Source organism: Geotrypetes seraphini, chromosome 3 (genome assembly GCF_902459505.1).
Source record: "Geotrypetes seraphini chromosome 3, aGeoSer1.1, whole genome shotgun sequence".
NCBI classification, from domain to species: domain Eukaryota; kingdom Metazoa; phylum Chordata; class Amphibia; order Gymnophiona; family Dermophiidae; genus Geotrypetes; species Geotrypetes seraphini.
Genome location: NC_047086.1, coordinates 11,511,279 through 11,533,735, shown reverse-complemented (window position 1 = coordinate 11,533,735; position 22,457 = coordinate 11,511,279). Strand labels below are relative to the sequence as shown.

Here is a 22,457-nt window from a genome sequence, read left to right as displayed (position 1 = left end):
TTTTATTTCTATTTTGTGATTAGGATATACAGTGGTACCTTGGTTTACGAGTGCACCGGTTTGTGAGTGTTTTGCAAGACGAGCAAAACATTTGCAAAATCGGTGCCTCAGAAACCGAGCATGGCTCAATTTACGAGCACCCTCCCCATCCTGCGATCCGGCACCTCCCCGCCTCGAACTGGCACCCCCCCGCCACGATCCGACCCCCCCGCCACGATTGGGCACCCCCCACCACGATCTGACCCACCCGACACGATTGGGCACCCCCCTGCCACGATCCGACCCCCCCCCCGACACAATTGGGCACCCCCCCGCCGCTTCTTACCCTCATCTGGGCACTCTTGAAAATCGGACTTCTCCTCTGCTGGGCCTTGAGTATCTGAGCATGCTCAAGGCCCAGCAGAGGAGGAAGCCGATTTTCAAGAGTGCCCAGATGAGGGTAAGAAGCGGCGGGGGGGGGGGGTGCCCAATCGTGTTGGGGGGGTTGGATCGTGTCGGGGGGGGGGGGTTGGATCGTGGCGTGGGGGTGCCGGTTTGAGGCAGGGGGGGTGCCGGATCACAGGGGGGTTGCCTGATTGCGGGGGGGGGGGAACGCATCAAAGCGAGTTTCCATTATTTCCTATGGGGAAACTCGCTTTGATAAACGAGCATTTTGGATTACAAGCATGCTCCTGGAACGGATTATGCTCGTAATCCAAGGTACCACTGTATCATATTTGAAATATATATCCTGCTAGAGCTGGTGTTAGACTTAACTGGGAAGTGCAAAGCCCAGGCAGTGCTTCTTTAGCTTCCAGCTGGCTTAGGGCTCTCTCTGACCAGGGGACATTTGCCCTAGTTCTACTCCTCTAACACTATTCCTGTCATATGTGACTGCGGTATTCTATTAGCATGATATTTCTGTGTAGCATTCTGCAATAATCTGGCTTATTCAGTTTTCTTGATAGTAGAGGGGATATATGTGAAGGGGAGGGGAGACAGGGGTTTTGTTGATCCTTGCTCTGTATTATTTGTATTTATAAAATGACAATTGTACAGAATATTGTTTCTTTTTATACCTTAATAAAATACATTCAATATAAAATCATAGCTGAGGCTTGTATGGATGGGAACAGATGGTTTGCGGGGACCGAGCTCGCGGAGACAGGGCAGAAACGGGGTTTTTAAATTTCAGTCCTAGTAGTTTGCCGGTCTACAAAATAATTCTTTTATTTCCGCCGGTCTATAGGTGTAAAAAGGTTGATCTAGAGGTCTAAGGTCCAAACCTTGCTCCAAACTGCTATGTAATAACTCCAGAATAGCAGGACCTTGAGGTTACCAGGAGGGAAATCTTACATTCTGTGCACCAGTGTTTAAAGACCTGTCAGACTTAGACATATGCCAAGAACTGCCTCCCTGCTTTGAACAGAAAGGAAATAATAGAAGCCAAGTAGTCTATATTCCTCAAGCACCACCTCTCAAGAATCAGGCTAAGCCAGAAGGGGTTGAGATCCTCCATAACCACCAGAGGTTGCCTCAGGATCCCTGGAATTTGCAGCAGGGGTGAGTAAAACCCGCCAGCAGGCACATTAGATCTGCATACCAAAGATAATGAGGCAAGTCTGGAGCCACCAGAATGAGGAATGGATGCCTAGCTGCCCTCTATAGAAAGAGAGGCAACTGTTATGAACAGGTTTGCATCAATTTCTGCCAAGCCAAACTGCCTTCTATGTCTTAAATTTTTTATTTTATATTTATGCATTATTCTCAAAATAAACGAATCAAAAACACTTGAACAGTAAAAGTGCTAGTAAAAGAAAAACAATGTATACATAAGGGGGCCAATATTCAGACCACAGGAAGCTCCTCCTACAGTCAGTGGCAAATCTGGATATTCAATGCTGGGGCTGTATCCAACCACCAACATTGAATTTCCGGGTTAAATGCAGCTATGGGTCTATTTGGCCTCTAGACTTAGCTGGTCAGTCAATGAATATTGGTGGTGACTGGATGTGCCACACAACATAGCCGCTTACCAGCCAGTCTCCCGCTGACTATTGGCAGATAGCTGGCTTAGTGGTATTTACCTGGCCAGGAGTAACTCAGGGGCAACCACCACAGTTTCTTCAGTGATCCCTCACTGTGAAATACCCTCATCCCTTTCCTCCCTCACAGCTACTGAGGTGAACCCATTCTTCCTGTTCTGCATCATAATGCCCATGACAAAATGCATTACTGTTATAATGCATTGTATCTAGGGACGGCTTCTGTAAGATGGCTAATCTGTGGAGGGAGCAGATTTGACCTTGTGACACCATTGTTGAAATAACTTCATTGGCTACCAGTAAAATATCAAACTGTTTACACAGTTCTTGGGTTGATTTTCAAAGTAATACACTATGGGATCCTCTGGTATCTGACTCAGGCACTGAAAGTGTATCAACCATGTAGACCCTTGAGGTCGGAGGGGATGTTAAAATTGGTTAGTGAAGGGCTAGTAAGTGTACGCTATGCGAAAATGAGAGCTTCAATAATTTCAGCGGCAGGGGGTGCTTTTATGGAATAGTTTGACTGGACCACTTAGGCTGCTTTCAGACATTCGGAAATTCAAAAGGGTGGCTTTTTCTTGAAAGGGTTTAATTTTTTATTTTTTTGTTAGTAATCCTGGAGAACTTTTGGATGAATGCAAATTATATATTGTTGTACTGTTATTTATGATTATGCATGTACTTTGTGAACTGCTTATGTTTAAGCAGGGTATATGTTTTTAAATGAATGAATAAATAAATAAATAAAATTTAAGAACATAGGAATAGCCTTACTGGGTCAGACCAATAGTCTATCTAGCCCAGTAGCCCATCCTCAAGGTGGCCAATCCACATCACTAGTACCTGGTAAAACCCCCAAAAGTTGTAACATTCTTGATAGTATCAAGATTCTAGAATTCCAAAGAGTAGCAACATTCCATGTGGAATCCCCAGAGTAGCAACATTCCATGCTACCGATCCAGGGCAAGCAGTGGCTTCCCCCATGTCTTTCTCAATAACAGACTATGGACTTTTCCTCCAGGAAATTGTCCAAACCTTTCTTAAAACCAGCTACACTATCCCTCTTACCACAATCTCTGGCAATGTATTCCAGAACTTAACTCTTCTCTGAGTGAAAGAATATTTCTGCCTATTGGTTTTAAAACTATTTCCCTGTAACTTCGAATATCACCTAGTCTTTGTAATTTTTGACTGAGTGAAAAATCGATCCACTTGTACCCGTTCTACTCCACTCAGGATTTTAGACTTTCCAAGCTGGAGAGCTATCTTTTTAGTCTTTCCTTATACGAGAGGAGTTCCACTAAGGATTTTATAGACTTTAATCATATCTCCCCCTTCAGCTGTCTCTTTTCCAAGCTGGAGAGCTATAACTTTTTTAGTCTTTCCTCATATGAGAGGAGTTCCATCCCCTTTATCATCTTGGCCGCTCTTCTTTGAATCTTTTCTAGTGCTGCCATATCTTTCTTGAGATAAGGAGACCAATATTGAACGCAATACTCCAGATGAGGTCGCACCATGGAGCAATACAGGGGCATTATAACATTCTTAGTCTTATTAACCATCTCTTTTTTTAATAATTCCTAACATCTTGTTTGCTTTTTTGGCTGCCGCCACACATTGGGTGGAAGGTTTCATCATGTTGTCTACAATGACACCAAGATCTTTTTCTTTGGCGCTAACCTCCAAGGTGGACCCTAGCATCTGGTAACTATGATTTGATTTATTCTTCCCATGTGCATCACTTTCCATTTGTCCACATTAAATGTCATCTGCTATTTGGACGCCCAGTCTTCCAATTTCATAAGGTTCGCTTCAATTTTTCATAATCCGCAAGCGTTTTAACAACTTTGAACAGTTTAGTGTCATCTGCAACTTTAGTCACCTCGCTTGTCGTTCCAATTTCCAGATCATTTATAAATAAGTTAAATAGCACCGGTCCCAGTACAGACCCCTGCGGCACTGTTTACTCTCCTCTATTGAGAAAAACGACCATTTAACCCTTCATTCTGTTTTCCATCCGATAACCAATTCCTACTCCACAACTGAACTTTGCCACCTATCCCATGACTCTTTAATTTTGTCAGGAGCCTCTCATGAGGAACTTTGTCAAAAGCTTTCTGAAAATCTAGGTACACTATATCAACCGGCTCATCTTTATCCACATGTTTATTCACACCTTCAAAGAAGTCAAGGAAATTGGTGAGGCAAGATCTCCATTGGCTGAAACCATGCTGACTCCGTCTCATTAAATCATGTTTGTCTACATGTTCCACAGATCTATACAACATACGCTACACTTTCAGCATGGAAGGGGAAAGGGGATGGGATCTGATATCCTGCCTTTCTGTGGTTACAGAGCAGTTTCCATATTATATACATGTACTTATTTTTGTACCTGGGGCAATGGAAGGTTAAGTGATTTGCCCAGAATCAACTGCATTGGGCAACTGTACAGTATGTTGTGTAGATCTGTGAAACTAAGTTGTATGTTAACATTCTGAAATGTAATTTTTAGAAAGTAGAGTGTGGAAACATGCAAGGATGTGAAGACCTTTGCAAAACATCTTGTGAATGATTTACTGTCATCTCAATTATGGACAACAAGATAACTGTCCAAGTGATGAGTAAATCTGAAGAAGGCTGTACCCTATGGTCTTTTGAACACATCAAACACATATCACACTGAAAAACTGGAGACAATTACCCTGAGAGAAAAACATTCAACGTCTGATGATTTACAAATTCTACTATATGCTGTGCATGTCAAAAATGTTTTCTAGCACATTAGCTCATGCATCCTTTGCAAGTTATGATCCTTGCTCTGTGTGTTTGAGTCTAAACTCTTTTTGCTGCATCTGAGCAAAGCACATATGACATCTTTCAGAACAAGCTTCTCTAAAACCCTTTGGTGCTTGATCTCAAGTACATATAGTTGATGTCAGAAACACAAAGCTGATACATGAAATACCGCAGGCTAGCACAAAGAAATTAGGTACCTTGTGGCTCATGGACATGTGTTTTCCATACTCAAATGCCATAGCTTGCATGTGGGCATCATGCTGTGCCAATTCCATGGCAGCCTGGCAGCTCTTGGCTAGTAAAGCACCATGGGAAAGGAAAACCTTCTCCTTCCAACTCGATATGCCAATGTCATCAGTAAGACTGCTTTCCTGAAAATAAAAACAAGGGTGAAAAGACCAGATTTTACTCATCAATACCTTCCTAGCTGTGAAGACAAAACACAGGAAAGCACCAAGAAAACAGAGCAAGCCTCAGGCACGAGTCTATTCATCATTATTTATTTATTTACAGCACTTATATGATGTTTATAACAAAACATAAAATTATATTTGTATACCATGAAGTTTGATGCGTTTAACAAACAACTAAAAACTGTACAGAAGCAGTAAGGATAGAAGTACAAATAGCTTAGGAGCAAGACAATAAATAAATACAAAGAAACTCAAATAAGTAAACAGCCTTCAGATACAGTTGAAGTTACAGATAGGGATTCCCAAATGCAAGTAGCAAGGGGAGGACATAGTAAGTATTAGATGCATCTGTGCATGGAGCAATTACAAAAAAAACAAACATAATCAAGAACACAAAACAAACACACCCTCATCTTCCTAGTACCAAAGGCACACAGTCCGTTCTCATTATTGTCAAATGTTTTTTATTGAGCTTAGCACAGAAAAATACAGAGAATACAGCTCAATTTTCCAAAATAATATAAGGTCTCCACCAAAACCAGCCCCCAAAGTCCTCCGTCAAGCCAACAACTTGCGATGATAGAATCTAAAGAACATAAGAAAATAAGAATTGCCATCTCCGGATCAGCCCTTGGATACATCAAGTCCGGTGATCCGCACACGCGGAGGCCCCGCCAGGTGTACCCTGGCCTAGTTTTAGTCCCCATATCACCGTATGCTTCTCAAGGGAGATGTGCATCTAGTTTACCCTTAAACCCTAGAACGGTGGATTCTGCAATTACTTCCTCTGGGAGAGCATTCCAGGTGTCCACCACTCGCTGCGTGAAACAGAACTTCCTGATATTCGTCCTAGACCTGTCCCCCCTCAGCTTCAGTCTATGTCCTCTTGTCCGTGTCACATTGGACATTGTAAATAACTGCTTTCCCTGCTCCATTTTGTCAAATCCATTCAGTATTTTGAAAGTCTCGATCAGATCCCCTCGCAGTCTCCTCTTCTCAAGGGAGAACAACCCCAGTCTCTTAAGTCATTCCTCGTAGTCCAGGTTCTCCATACCTTTCACTAGCTTCATTGCTCATCTCTGCACCCTTTCTATATCCTTCTTTAGGTTTGGAGACCAATGCTGGACGCAGTATTCCAGGTGTGGTCTGACCATGGCTCTGTAGAGTGGTATTATAACTTTCTCTGATCTACTTGTAATTCCCTTCTTTATTATGCCTAGCATTCTATTTGCTTTCTTCGCCGTCACCGCATATTGCGCCGACGGTTTCAAGGTCCTATCTATCAGTACACCCAGGTCCTTTTCCTGTTCGGTCATTCCCAGAGTTACACCTGACATACTATACTTGTGATCTTTATTTTTTCTGCCTAAATGCATCACTTTGCATTTTTCCACATTAAAATTCATCTGCCATTTATCTGCCCACTTCTCCAATTTATTCAAGTCGCTCTGGAGTTCCTCACTGTCCTTCTGCGATCTGATTGCCCGGCATAGCTTTGTGTCATCTGCAAACTTGATGATTTCATTGGATGTTCCTTCTTCCAGGTCATTTATGAAAATATTAAATAAGATGGGTCCAAGTACCAAGCCCTGGGGTACACCGCTAGTCACTTTTTCCCATTTTGAGAATTTCCCATTTATGCCCACTCTCTGTTTTCTGTTCTCTAGCCATTTGGCTATCCATCTTAGTATATCTCCCTCTATTCCATGGCCTTGTAATTTCCTGAGAAGTCTTACATATGGAACCTTTCGAACGCTTTCTGAAAGTCCAAGTATACAATATCCACCGGTTCTCCACTATCAATTTGTCTGTTCACTGTCTCAAAAAAGTGAAGTAGGTTCGTCAAACATGATTTCCCTTTCCTGAACCCATGTTGACTGGCTCTCATCAGGTCGTGTGTGTCTAGGTGCCGGACTAATAGCATTAACCTACAGCAACAGACAAAGACTATAATGTTAACAATTCAATAGATGACTCTGAGCCAGGGGAGTCATAGTGCTCCAAAAGGGTTCCCACATTTGCTGAAAGGAACGCCCCCTCCAAGAGGAAAGCTCCTGAATGTCTCTCCATTCCCACTTCAGAAGGGCAATCAAACAGCACCTCCAGAGGGAAAAATCCAGAGCTTCCACCTCCAACCATTTGAGCAGTATACATTTCAAAGCAACCGTCTGTTCTCATTATTTGCAGTAGTATGGTTCCCAGAAAAGTCTGCGAACCAGAAACAAAAAACAAGTGAAAAATGAAACACTGCATCTATGGGAAAAAAAGAGATGGGTAATCTTCCCATGCTCGCGTGCTGTGCAGAAGGAATCCGTTCCAGCTTTTCAACACCCCCTCCTTCACTAGAGAGCTCTGCTGTTCCCTTCAGTTTGCACCAAAACTGGCGATAGTCCTATAGAGAAACACATGTGAAGGAGGAGTATAGTAAAACTGCCCGAACTACAACTCTGTTCTGCTCTGAAAATTAAAACAAACATGTCAAACATTGCCATTGAACAATCAAAGCATCAAAATAATCATACCAAATATTTATGCAGCTCAAAAATGTTACAGCAATACATTATTCTTCATACCCTTAAGGTTTGACTGACATCCAGAATTTCAGTTTGGATTCAAACTTTCTGATTGAGACAGTAGGCAGGAGCAGGAGACAATGACAGATTTTAAGCTGCTTATCTAGGAATAAGAACTGGATTTTTCCAAGCCATCTGAATAATGGCCTATGGACTTCTCTTTTAGGAAATTAATCAAACCTTTTTTAAACCCAGCTAGACTAACTGATTTCACCACATTCCCAGGCAATGAATTCCAGAGTTTAATTACACGTTGTATGAAGAAATATTTTCTCTGGTTTGTTTTAAATCTACTACTTAATAGCTTCATTGCATGCTCCCAAGTCCTAGTATTTTTGGAAAGAGTGAACAAGTGATTCATGTCTACCTTTTCCACTTCAATCAGTATTTTATAGACATCTATGTTTCTCTGTTTCTCCATCATTTCACCCCTAAGCCATCTCTTCTCCAAGCTGAAGAGCCCTAGCCACTTTAGCCTTTCCTCACAGGGAAGTCATCCCATTCCTTTTATCATTTCTGTTGCCTTTCTCTATACCTTTTCTAATTCCACTAGATCTTTTTTGAGATATGGTGACCAGAACTGCACACAGTATTCAAGTTGCAGCTGTACCATAGATCGATACAAGGGCAATATAACATTTTCATCTTTGTTTTCCTTTCCTGATAATTCCTAACATTCTATTTGTTTTCTTAGCCACCAATGCACACTGAACTGAGGGTTTCAACATATCCTCAACAATGACACCCAAATCCTTTCCCTGGGCAGTGACTCCTAACTTAGAACCCAGCATCAAATAGCTATAGTTCAGGTTCCTCTTTCCCACATGCATCACTTTGCACTTGCTCACATTAAACGTCAACTGCCATTTTGATGCCCAGTCTCCCAAGGTCCTCTAGCAATTTTACACAATTCTCTTGTGATTTATCAAGTTTGAACAACTTTGTGTCATCAGCAAATTTAATTATCTTACTAGTTATTCCCATCTCTAGATCATTGATAAATATGTTAAAAAGCAGCTGTCCCAACACAGACCCTTGGGGAACCCCATTGTTTACCCTTCTCTATTCAGAATATTGACCATTTAAACCTACTCTCTGTTTTCTTTCAACCAGTTCTTAATCCATATTAGGGCATTACCTCCTAGCAAGACTTTCTAATTTCCTCAGAAGTCTTTCATGAGGTAGTTTGTCAAATGCCTTTGAAAATCAACACTATATCAACCGGCTTACCCTTATTCACATGTTCAGTCACACCTTCAAATAAATGCAGTAGATTGGTGAGGCAAGATTTTCTTTGGCTAAATCCATGTTGGCTTTCTCTCATTAATCCAAGCTTTTTTATATGTTCTGTCATTTTGTTCTATAATTTCCTAGATCACCTCTGGAACCCTTTTTAAAAATTGGCATCACATTGGCCATCCTCCAGTCTTCCAGTACTATGCTGGATTTTAGAGAAAAATTACAAATTACTTACAATAGAACTGCAAGTTAATTTTTCAATTTTATCAGCACTCTGGGATGTATACCATCCAGTTCAGGCGATTTGCTACTGTTATATGAAGTACAGTTCAGGGACTGGACCGTCCTTGTCACCACTTTATAAGCAGAAATCCACAATATGACTTCTCTGTCTCACCAAAATGCAACAAGCCAGAAAATATGTCAGCATGCTACTGGACCCTAGTTCAATGTACCCACCTTCCCTCTTGGTGTGTGATCTGCTTATGAGCAAATAATACAATCAATAACTATGCAAACAGTACATCCTAAAAGATTACAAGCATGTACAGCAGCTACACTGAATAACAAAGCTCGGCTCTACTTTAGTAACATAACAAGATGAGTATCATCTGGGGTAACCAAAACAATGGTTACACAACTCCAGCCCAATACCCGTCCCTGAAACTAGACCCCGATACAATTAAGGAATATAAAGAATTAGATCCCTTCTCCAGCCAGCCACAGTGATTAACAAGAACTGCTTTTAAGAAGCGACCCTCTTCCCCGCTTGTTCTTTCCCTCCCCAAATCATCACCCCTTAATATTTATTTTAACTTTGATGCATTTTTCAATTTTCCCTCTCCCGAGCACCTCCTGTATCAATCCTTGTCCTCCCCGTTGTCTTTGTCCTGCCCATATACCCTATTTTTATTTCAACTATTTTAAATTCTTATTTTAGCATTGTAAACCGACCAGATACCTGTTGATGGCTGGTCTATCAAACTGTAAATAAACTTGGATACTTAGAAATAAACTAGGAATAGCCTTCCAGAGCCCTGGGTTTCTTATGAGCCCTGGAGAATAGAATGGGTAGTCTCAATCCTAAAGAACCCACCCCTCCTAAACTACCCCCTCAAAACTACCCACCCCTCCTAAACATCCCCCACCCTACTCTCCCCTTTAGTAGCTGTGTATGAGTCTTGGATATGGGGTAAAGCAAAACGAATTTTAAGAATCATGGCAATGCAGAGGGCAGTGAAACATAGCAGATGTCCCCAATTTATTTTAAAAATAGCTGCGTATCCTTGGGGACAAAGATTGAATGTAAGACCCCCAGACCAAATAAAAATTCTTGGAATTTTTTAATGTTAGTCGTAGATCCCTAAATTCAAGGAGCAATAATTCATGTATATGATTTTTCCAATGCCAATATGAAGGAGGTGTGTCTTGGGGCCACTGCTGTAAGATGCACTTTTTACCCAAGATACAGGCCTTTATAACCCAGAGTTTAGACCCCCCTCCCCTGAATATGCAAAACATCCGCTTGGCCCAAAAGGACCCCATTCGGAGATAAACATAGAAACTTAGAACATAGAAACATAGAAAGATGACGGCAGTAAACGGCCATAGCCCATCAAGTCTGCCCACTCCATTAACCCTCCCCAAACTACCCCCTAAGGGGTCGCTCACAGGTGGCATCACCTCTACACTGCCCTCGTAAAGATCCGACGTAGGCATCCCATTTTTTCTTAAAATCTTGTATGCTGCTGGCCACGATCACTTGCTCTGGGAGTTTGTTCCAATGGTCTACCACTCTTTCTGTGAAGAAGTACTTCCTGGTATCCCCATAAAGTAGCCCCCAAATAAGCCAATACTGTGGTCCAAAGATAGTAATCTCCATAAAACATGCATAAAATAATTAGATGCTCTCTTACATCGGCCATAAAGATCTGAAGAAATACATCCCATCAGAAACAATTGATGTTGCGTGATATAGGTCCTACAAAGTATACGAAACTGACACTCCCGTAGATCCGCTGATGTCACCCACTTCGGAATACGCCGCAAAAGTCACAAAAAGCCAAAGAGGGTCAACTCAGTACCCAGATCAGTAGCCCACTTATGCAAGATCTCAGCAAAATATTTTAATGGTAATTGCAGCACTAATTTTTTATGCATCCCCTTTATGGATAAGTTATCCTCCCTCCAAAGGGGTTAATAAATCATCTAAGTGTGTGACTACATCCGCCACCAGCGATGACGGCGGCAAAGACCGAAAGTAATGCTTTAATTGCTGATAAGCGAATATCTCTGACCAAGTCATTCCTGGGCCCCCGAGGGAGCCCAGAGGGCACAACTTACCATCCCCAGTGAGAACATGTTTAAGCAACTCTATGCCCATCAAGCCCCAATTATGAATCATCGAGTTCTCCATCCCTGGCTGAAAATCTCCATTGCCCTGTATCGGCAAAAGACAGCTATATAAAGAATCATAATGACCTCATTTAGCCAGATCTTTCCACATTCTTTTTACAGTTTGAATCAACACTGAGGAGCTAATTTAGCTAGGAAGTGCCCTAGGCTTTGCATGGAGAACATACAATAAGTGATAAGGGGAACACCACGTTCGTTCCATCGCCAATGGCGAAAAATGTTCTGTGGAATTATACCAATCCCCAAGGTGACGCACAAGACAGGCCATATTGTAAAGCTTAATATCTGGAACCCCTAACCTTCCTTGTTTCCAATTACCCAGCAAAAGAGAGAAACGCAATCTAGCAGGAAGAGTTTGCATACAAACTAATTCGACTCATAACAGTCAGTGGAAGTGCCGACCACTGTTGAAGTCTAAGTCTAGTAAATACCGATAAAGGAGTAATATTAAGGTCATAGGGCTGTATGCCCAATTGTATGTCCAGATATTTGAACGAGTCCTGTGCTGTACACAAAGGTCAAGAATAAGGTTCACGGGGGCGCCAGTCCAGCAAGGTCTCCAGATATTCTGACTTCTCAAGATTAATCTTAAAGCCTGAGAAATCTCCAAATTCAGCAAAAGTTTCCAACAAGGCTGGTAAAGATTGTTCGAGGTTGAGAATATGAACTAAAATGTCGTCTGCAAAAGTGTAAAGGTTTCAGTCTCTATAGCCATTCCCTCTATCTCCGGATTCGACTGAATATCTCTCAGTAAGATGTATAAGACACATATTCATGGACCGGCACTTTCCCCATCATTTTTACTTTAACTTCCACCTTGCTGTTTTTGCTTTCAGATATGGTCCCCAAGCGACTGGAAAGTGAATTACAGGTACTTCAAGTGCTGCCCCATGCAGGAGCCTAACCCTATTCTCTTTCTGTGGTTTTGAGGCACAACGTGTACTGTTGAAACCCAACTTCTATTTTCACAAAGACTCAACGTTTTGTTATTCACAATTTTGTGGTTCGCAAATATTTTCGGGAATAACAAGATCGGGCTATATTTGGGTTTTTGCCAGGTACTTTTGGATTGGCTACTATGGAAACAGGATACTGGCCTAGACGGTCCATCGGTTTGACCCAGTATGGCTATTCTTATGTTATCTATGCCAGGATCTTGAAGGGACAGTCTTCTCCTCCACTTCCTTGGAGAAGTGTGTGCATTCACCAAGCGAAGTAGGGAGAGGACCAGGATTAAGTAAATATTCTGTGGGGGCCCTGGGATGCAAAATCTCTTTATGGGCCACCCCTTTATATGGAAGACAAAATGACCACCTCCCATAGGCCACAGAATGAGAAGTCTATTTTATTTTTATGTACATTTCATAGACAAGGTAACATAGTAACATAGGTAGATGATGGCAGATAAAGACCCAAATGGTCCATCTAGTCTGCCCAACCTGATTCAATCTAAAAATTTGTTGGGTTTTTTTTTTTCTTCTTCTTCTTCTTCTTAACTATTTCTGGGCAAGAATCCAAAGCTCTGCCTGGTACTGTGCTTAGGTTCCAACTCCTGAAGTCTCTGTCAAAGCTCACTTCAGTCCGTCTACACCCTCCCAGCCATTGAAGCCCTCCCCAGCCCATCCTCCACCAAATGGCCATATACAGACACAGACCGTGCAAGTCTGCCCAGGACTGGCCTTAGTTCTTCATTATTTACTATTCTTTTCCGATTCTAGATCCTCTGTGTTCATCCCACACTTTTGTGAACTCCGTCACCTTTTTCCTCTCCACCACCTCCCTCGGGAGCGCATTCTAGGCATCCACCACCCTCTCCGTAAAGAAGAATTTCCTCTCATTGTTCTTGAGTCTCCCACCCCTCAACCTCAAATTATGCCTTCTGGTTTGTCATTTTCCTTTCTTTGGAAAATGGCAAAACCAGAGGGCGTAATTTGAGGTATATTTTATTAAAATGTTTGCACACTTTTACACTGTATACTACATTTCTAACTCTCTGAACTGCTTCAATGATATTTCACCAGTGGTGATGTATCAAACCTAATAAAATAATAAATAAAGTCAATCCAATTAAAAACTCCTCAGACAGAGCTCAACAGAAGACATTTTATAAAATCCTCCAGGAGACATCAATCCTCTGATAAAATATATAAATGTAGAGAAAATATCCCAAAGTAAGCCGGTGAAGCTGCATATAAACCATTAGTATTTCTCTTCAAAATCCATTCCCCACCTCCTATCTCATCTCACTTCTCTACAGAGATGAAATGAAAGCAGCAAGCAGGCCTCTTTTCTCCAATTTGAAGGGTTAACCTAATTGCATTTCAATAATAATAGACCTATTTCTCTGCTGCCTGTGATTTCAAAGTCTTCAGAGAGTTTAAATTAGTCATCAATTTAATAACTCTTTCAATCAAAACAATCTGTTTTATTCATTTCAAGCATAATTTTCTTCTTTCTGTTGTGTTAACATGGCAAGCACACTGGGGGTGACATTTCAAAGCATGGAGCAAAGGAGGTAACAGATGACATAGAACTCGATGGATTTTTATAAAACTCTTCAGTAGACACAGAATTGTTATAAAATAGCCTGTAAGATTTAGAGCTAGATTCACTAAGCAAACTGATCGTGTACCGATTGGTTTGCGAGCCCTTTGTGACCCAATTTCCCTCCGACCTAATTCAATAACCTGTGTCCTGATTATCCTCCAATCCGTGCATGCAAAAGAGGGGGAACAGCATTCAAATGCAGACAGGAAGTGATTCACTAAAATAAAAAAGCAACACTGACTGGGCTGGCCGATCCAAAATAAGCAACTGCTGAGGACCAGTCGCTGAGGTGCTTTCCAACTGCCCTGCCTTCGGCCGCCCTGCTCTCTGTACCGTCTCAACCCTGATCTTCTGCCTGCCCCGATCTGCTCTCTGCCCCCTCTCAGCCCTGATCTCCTGCCTGCCCCAATCTGCTCTCTGCCCCGATCTCCTGCTGTCTCCTGCCTGCCCCAAATCTCTCCTGCCGCCCTGACTCTCCTGCTCTACCATGCACTGTGAGCCCGTGGTTTTAACCTGTGGGTTTAAAACAGGTTAAAACCACTGGCTCGCTGGGCTAGTAAAAGTTTCTTTTTAAAAAAAGTTGCAGCTCTTAGACGCACGTGCAGACCATCTACAGATGGTTTACGCATGCGTTGGGATTACACACTAGTGATCCATGCGGTCAGAGGGGGGTGTTCCTCCGATCGCCCTCATTTTAATTTTTTTGTTTTGTGGATTGGTCGGGCCTGCACAGATCGGGCACACAAAGCAGGTAAGTGAATCTAGCCCTTTATCCTCATTTTCATTTCATGAACTTCTCTGGTCCTCTTGTCTATCACACCTCTTAGCAGATGAAGCAAGTTGTAAAGCGCATTTAAAGGTTCTGCAAGCAAAGTTTGCTGTGTAGGAAGGTGAAGTATGTATATTGGGCTTAATCTGTAGACAAAAAGGAAGAGGAATGGAGGGGGGAGGGGACAAGCTAGGCGAAGAAGGGCTAGAGGGACCAATGCAGGGAGCTACCATAGGCAGCCAGTGGCGTAGCAAGGTTGAGAGGTGCCCCTCCCATGCCCCCTTCCCACAACTTCAGTGTTCCTCGCGACTCTCCCTCTGACATCACGTCCTATGCACAGCACCCTATAGGTGAAGATGCATAAACCCACTGGTTCAAGACTGATGTTCCTATTGAACTAAAAATTCACTTTAGTAAATAGTCTGTTATTGAGTGAATGGATTGGATAAAGGTCTGAAAGAACTGCTTAATCAGCCTCCTGGTGTGTGCCAGTCCTGGCCCTTGCCTAAAACCAAGAAATATTCTTTTATTTACAGGGCTACCTACCCTGGGAACAAACTAGGTGACCACCTAGGAGATGCACAGAATGCAAAGCCTCTATTACACTCTAATCAGACTCCACATTGTCTGCACATAAGCACTTTAAATACCCGATTTGCTAGAGAGAATAAGGCTCTCTAAGATTGTACACAACAAACCAATGTGAACAAAATGATGTTTGTTCCTATTTGATGCCATTTGGCAGAGCCTCCATGAAACTTACTTTTCATACTTACAGGGAGAAACAAGTACTGTATTGGAGGGTGTGTGGCAGTTATTTCCCAACTGCTACGTTTTACTTTATCAAAGTTTATATGCTGCAGAAGCTAGAACTTCCTTTCCCACAGAAATTCATTGTATCATTTGGGGGGGCAGCTTATTTTTCTGGAATATCTAGCCTGATCTACAAGGGGGTGCTGAAAAGTTCTCAGCTCAACCAACTTCCTTAACTGAGCGTTATTTTGCCACTGTAGCTGAAGAGAGTGTTGTTTTATTTTGCAAACTGCCAATTTGCACAACTGTTATGCTATGTTTTGACATTGTTTCAGATCATTGAACCATATCAACGAAAAGTGTGGAATTTTCAAGTGCAAGGAAGTTTTTCTTCACCCAAAGGGTCGTGGACACATGGAATGCGCTCCCGGAGGAAGTGATCCGGCAGAGTACAGTACAGGGATTCAAACAGGGATTGGACGGATTCCTGAGGGAAAAGGGGATCGTGGGGTACTGAGGGAGGTGCTGGGGTGTTGCATAAGTATAGACAGCTCACCAGGTCTTGTAGGTGAATGGCCGGAGGGTTAGGACTTTGATGGGAAGATAGGACTTCGATGAGATACCTAGGGGGCAAGGGGGCCCCTTCTGGTGATTCAGGCAGGTCATGACCTGTTGGGCCGCCGTGGGGGCGGACTGCTGGGCGGGATGGACCTGTGATCTGACCCGGCAGAGGCACTGCTTATGTTCTTATGAACTCTGAACTGTCATGAAGTTCCAATTCCTGCAGAAGAAAACTCCAAAGGAAATCCATGAATGTATGATGTAAACACCAAGTGACAAATGTCCATCATACTCCACAGTGAAGAAGTGGTGAACAAACTTTCACCGTAGAGATTTTGAGACCGAAGATGCAGCAAGGTCTAGGAGGCCTCAAATGATGTTAACTCCTGAAACTGTTGACCATGTCAATGACCTGATTTTGGCAGATTGACGAATATCAGCTAAAACAATTGCTGAGACACTACATATATTCAGTGTATAATCCACGAGCAGCTGGGTATGCACAAGATGTCAGCCAAGTGGGCATCCAAATGTTTGAATGCTGACGAGAAATTATGTTGATTTTGCGGCATTTTCAGCAAGCTGGTGCCAACTTTTTGGGACAACTATTTACTGTTGATGAAACATAGTTATCCTGAGACACAACAGTTCATGCAATGGCGACACTCAGGTTTCTCCAAGGACAAAGGCATTGAAAGAAAAAAGGAGAGGGAAGCTGCGGAGAGGAATTATCTTTTTGCAAGACAATGCATCTGCTCACAGGGCTGGCAAAAGAATGGATGTTCTGACACAGTTGGGGTTTCAGTGCATAGACCATCCACCCTACTCACCAGATCTGGCTCCATCTGACTATCTTCTGTTTCCAAACCTTAAAAAGGAGTTTGAAAGGGTGACAATTTTCGAATGATTCAGAAGTGAATGCATGCTCAAGGCCTTCTGGCTCCTGCTCTCTCCGAGAATCTCATTAGAATCTTGGAGAAAGCGGGAGCCAGAAGGCCTTGAGCATGTGCAGATCCTCAAGGCCCAGCAGAATCGGCGGCAAGTGGCAGGCTCTTTGGGCACCGGCACGTCCTACGGGTTGGTGCCGGTGCTCTATCGTGGCAAGGGTTTGGGTGGGCGGGGAAGCGATGCAGGTTTGTGGGGGGATGATGCCGTTTCTTAGGGGTGGGGTGCAAGCATGCTAGTGGTGTGGGGGTCTTTTTGGGATGTGGTGGGGTGGGGTAGAAGCGCGCCAGTGGCTTCGGGTGTTGGGGGGGGGGGGGGGTTCTTTTTGCGATGTGGAACGAATCATGCGAGTTTCCCTTACTTTCTATGGGGAAACTCGCTTTTATCCCAGGACAAGCAGGTAGCATATTTTCTACATGTGGGTGACGTCATCCACGGAGCCCCGTCGCAAACAGCTTTTCAAGCAAACTTGATTGAAGATCTTAAAGTTTGCTGCACCAAGGTTCCGCTGTATTTTGTATTAAAGATTTTGGGTTGTGGAACGAATCGTCTGAGTTTCCATTATTTCCTATGGGGAAATTCGCTTTGATATAAGAGTGCTTTGGATTACAAGCATGCTTCTGGAATGAATTATGCTCTCAAACCAAGGTTTGACTGTATAGGATCGACAGATCTTACCAATTGATCTTATTCCCTTAAAAGACAGAAAGAAAAATTTAAATTTTTGACTGTCTCTTGACTCAAGTGATCGTCGAGCATTCAGAGATAAAGGTAATAAGAATGTAGATATACCATGTAAGAGTTTGAATACTACACAAACATATTTAAATTGTATTCTGAAACAAACAGGAAGCCAGTGACATTATAGATAGATGGGTTGTGTCCCCATGGCCGTGTACCATCTGTAGAAGGAATCCACTCTAGATTTTTTTCTTTATGCCTCTGCTGTACTTCACTGGGCTCTTTAGCTCCACCTACAGTTAGTACCCAAGCACCGAGGGTCACTAAAAAACATGAAGTAGAGACACCTACGGCAATCAAGTTTAGTAACAACTGTTCTGCTCAAGAAGTAACATTAGAACATCAACTGCAAACAGACAACAAAGGCCTCAAAGGAGCTCAGAAACTACTTCCGCAAAAAAAGTAACATATAGAGCATACTTTCCAGCCCCCAAGGGCTGACAGGCATCCAAGAAAAACCTTGGAGAAGCATAAACAGACTGAGACAGTAGGCAGGTGCAGGAAGGATAGCTTTTGATAAAGTTCCTCATGAGAGGCTCCTGAGAAAATTGAAGTGTCATGGGATAGGTGGCAAAGTTCAGTTGTGGATTAGGAATTGGTTATCGAATAGAAAACAGAGGGTAGGGTTAAATGGTTATTTTTCTCAATGGAGGAGAGTAAACAGTGGAGTGCCATAGGGGGTATGTACTGGGACTGGTGCTATTTAACTTATTTATAAATGGAAATTGGAACGACGAGTGAGGTGATTAAATTTGCAGATGACACTAAACTGTTCAAAGTTGTTAAAATGCATGCGGATTGTAAAAATTGCAGGTGGACCTTAGGAAATTGGAAGACTGGGCGTCCAAGTGGCAGATGAAATTTAATGTGGACAAATGCAAAGCGATGCACATTGGGAAGAAGAACCCAAATCACAGTTACCGGATGCTAGGATTCACCTTCGGGGTTAGTGTCCAAGAAAAGGATCTGGGTATTACTGTAGACAATACGATAAAACTTTCTGTCCAAATTGTGGTGGCGGCCAAAAAAGCAAACAGGATGATTCAGGGCTTCAAAGAAGGTCTGGACAGGTACCTGGAGGACAAAGGGATTGAGGGGTACATATAGGAGTAGAGGTAGGTAATAGGGATAGGATTAGAGGCAGTTACAAAATTAGTCATGGACACTGTTCAGGCATTAGGCCTGATGGGCCGCCGCGGGAGCGGACCGCTGGGCAGGATGGACCTCTGGTCTGACTCAGCAGAGGCAACTTCTTATGTTCTTATACTGGGAATTATTTTTAAAAAGGGATGGTTAACAAGACTAAGAATGTTATAATGCTCCTGTATCACTCCATGGTGCAACCTCATTTGGAGTATTGCGTTCAATTCTGGTTTCCTTATCTCAAGAAAGATATAGAGGTGCTAGAAAAGGTTCAAAGAAGAGCGATGGTAAAGGGGATGTAACTCCTCTCATATGAGGAAAGACTAAAATGGTTAGGGCTCTTCAGCTTGGAAAAGAGATGGCTGAGGGGAGATATGATTGAAGTCTATAAAATCCTGAGTGGAGTAGAACAGGTACAAGTGGATCGATTTTTCACTCTGTCAAAGATTACAAAGACTAGGTGACACTCGAAGTTACATGGAAATACTTTTAAAACCAATAGGAGGAAATTATTTTTCGCTTAGAGAATAGTTAAGCTCTGGAATGCACTGCCAGAGGTTGTGGTAAGAGCGGATAGCGTAGCTGGTTTTAAGAAAGGTTTGGACAAGTTCCTGGAGGAAAAGTCCATAGTCTATTATTGAGAAAGACAAGGGGGAAGCCACTGCTTGCCCTGCATTGGTAACATGGACTATTGCTACACCTTGGGTTTTGGCCAGGTACTAGTGACCTGGATTGGCCACAGTGAGAAGGGGCTACTGGGCTTGATGGACCATTGGTCTTACCCAGTAAGGTTATTCTTATGACCATTTCCTCTGAGAGGGCATCCAACACCCCTGGATGGAATAATGATTGCAGTGGGCTCCCCAGCCATGAAAGCTGGCATCTGTTATCACCACGATCCAGGAAGCAATTCATAGTAAACGCCCTTGCAGAGCGTCTATGGGAGAAGCTACCACACTATGCTGACCTGAGCCTCCAGTGTCCAGGGAAGACAGGTCTGTAAAGCATCCCTGTGTAGAGCCCAGTGAGAGATGACCTTGTCCTATGCCTTAAGTAGTCCTGAGGAGGCCAGCTTGGTGTACCTGGACAGGTACGGGTGATAAAAATGAGCAAACATGAAATAATAAAAAATTCAGCCATTACACTTTCTCACATTGCACCAGGATTTACTAGTTAGAAAAACCTGTTGATAGATAGGGCCTAATCCAAGAGCAAGTGAGAATGTGGATTAGTAGCTATAAATGAATAAATGAAAATTGGATAGACTGAAATATAATAATCAGAAATACAAAAGTTAAAGATAGAGATTCTAAGTTAACATATTGATTTGACACATGTCTCATGTGCTTGAGGGTACAGGAAGGCAGGTTAAGGCATTCTGTGATTGATAACCACCATACCAAATTTACCCCAGGTGGCAAAGCTTAAGTTTTATAGGGTTTCTTTGTTTTGAAGAGTGACCAGTCTGAACTAGGCCAATCCTCAGGGAAATATAGGCAGACAGGAGTTGACTTTTGACCTGGTATCCACATACCAGGGGGCCCTAAGGTTGCCATGACTTGAGTTTGCTGTGGGAAAGACAGATCGAAACCATATGTGTATCATGGTATGTATTGATCCAAATTAAGTTTTAGTAAGTCAGTAAAATTACACAATAGAAATTTACTTATGTAGCTATAGGGGTAAGTTAACAAGTATAAGTTAACAAGTATAGATTAGGAATATATTTTATTTTGATTTTCATATATCTGAAATCCTGAAGAGATCCTGATAAGGTTACAGCTGGTGTTTGACCTCTGACCTTAAGCAACTTTTTTCTACTTGATGGGAGGGGTAACTGCTCTTTCCATCTTTTTCTTTGTTCAGTCTTAGTGAGACAGAAATGATATTCTCAGTATAGAGAGGACACACTGATTTTTACAGGAAAGGATTTAAAAGCTGAATAGTTTTGTGAGTATATTACAATATCTGTCTATGTATTTCTTCTTTTTATAAAATATGTAAGCTTAATGTGAGAATGTAACTTTTTAGATATAAGAATGTAATTTTAGGACACGCCTATATGAAGCTAGCCTTATATGGAAACAAATAATTTGGACCTATTAGATTGCAGTTGGATTGTAACAAAGGAATGTCATCATTTAGGATATATATGGATGTGTAACTGGTAAAACGTTGGAACTTATTATGAGCAAGGCCAGCTTTTGGCTTCTGTAATAATTCTCATGATGCAAATGATAATCAATTGATAATTAATTGATAATTCTTATGATCTAATATTGATAACAAATAAAAATAATATTTTGAATTTTATTAAAATACATATTTTGCATCATTATTTTTGTCATTTCATTTTACAACCCTAGAATAGCTATAAGTACGCTTGAGTGCAATTATCCTAATCAGAGAGTAAGGCATGCTGGAAATGACACATGATTAAAAATACATTAAAATGATCAGACCAGGGATCTGAATGCATGTAACCAATCAGATCTAAGATATATCCTTTTTCGTGTGTTGGGCATAAAAAAGGTACCTTAAATTGAAGTGTTGGTAAATATGATTTAAAAGCATAAATATTTGAATCTGAATCATTCTCTAAATGCAAATTCAAATCTCCAATAATCAATGAACTAAAAAACTAAATAGACATATAAGCAATAATATCAAATAATTTGGAAGATTAAATAGACCATTTCACAAGAGGACAATAAAACACTAAAATTCCCACTAGGCTCTTACTTAATTTGTCTGACAATTTAAGAACCATCAGGTCTAAGCAATCATCTTGGACTGTTTTGACCAAATGTAGGTCAAAAATGATCTATAGATTACTTCCAAACCATCCCCACGCTTAAGAGTTCTAGATCAGTGTTCTTCAACCTTTTGACACCTATGGACTGGCAGAAATAAAATAATTATTTTGTGGACCGGCACCAGTCCGGTCCACGGACCGGCAGTTGAAGAACACTGGGCTAAGTCGTGGGCCAGACCCCACCCATCTCAACCCCCATAATAGTACTAATTGTAACACAATTTTTTTCCATTCATTTTTCATATATACATACACACACAATATAATCTTATTACACATAATGGTTAACCACAAAATTAAACTACACTTCTCCCTCCATATTCACTGTGATAGGGGACCAACAGAACCGCAAATACTGAAAAACCGCGATTAACTTTTTTATATGTTATTTGTTGTTTTCTATTAAAAACCATCGTGAATATGGTGAAACTGCGAATAACATGGTGGGAGACCTGGCCTGTTTCTGAAGGAGAGGCAAAACACGGTGAACAAAGTGCTGGGAATCAGCGATTTTCTCTGTAAACGCTTGGAATCAGTGATTTCTCTATGCAAGCTGATGTAATTTGGGGGAGGAGCCAGCAACCTAAAAACCTTGAATAATCGAAACCGTGAATGCTGAAACTGCAAATATGGAGAGAGAAGTGTACACAAAGCACACTGTATGCTTCTCAACATTCATTCCTACCAGAACACAGATAACCCCATGCAAATATGGGA

At 41.9% G+C, this 22,457-nt stretch overlaps 1 protein-coding gene across 3 annotated transcripts in view; it reads right to left on the bottom strand.

Annotated features, from left to right (window-relative positions):
* The window catches only part of PDSS2 (decaprenyl diphosphate synthase subunit 2), a 349,455-nt gene that overhangs the window by 29,867 nt on the left and 297,131 nt on the right, over window positions 1–22,457 (bottom strand). For all 3 annotated transcript variants that reach the window (XM_033939273.1, XM_033939274.1, XM_033939276.1), the window contains exon 6: window positions 5,024–5,197. In XM_033939273.1, coding sequence (XP_033795164.1) covers window positions 5,024–5,197 — 174 coding nt within the window. The remainder of the gene's footprint in view (window positions 1–5,023; window positions 5,198–22,457) is intronic.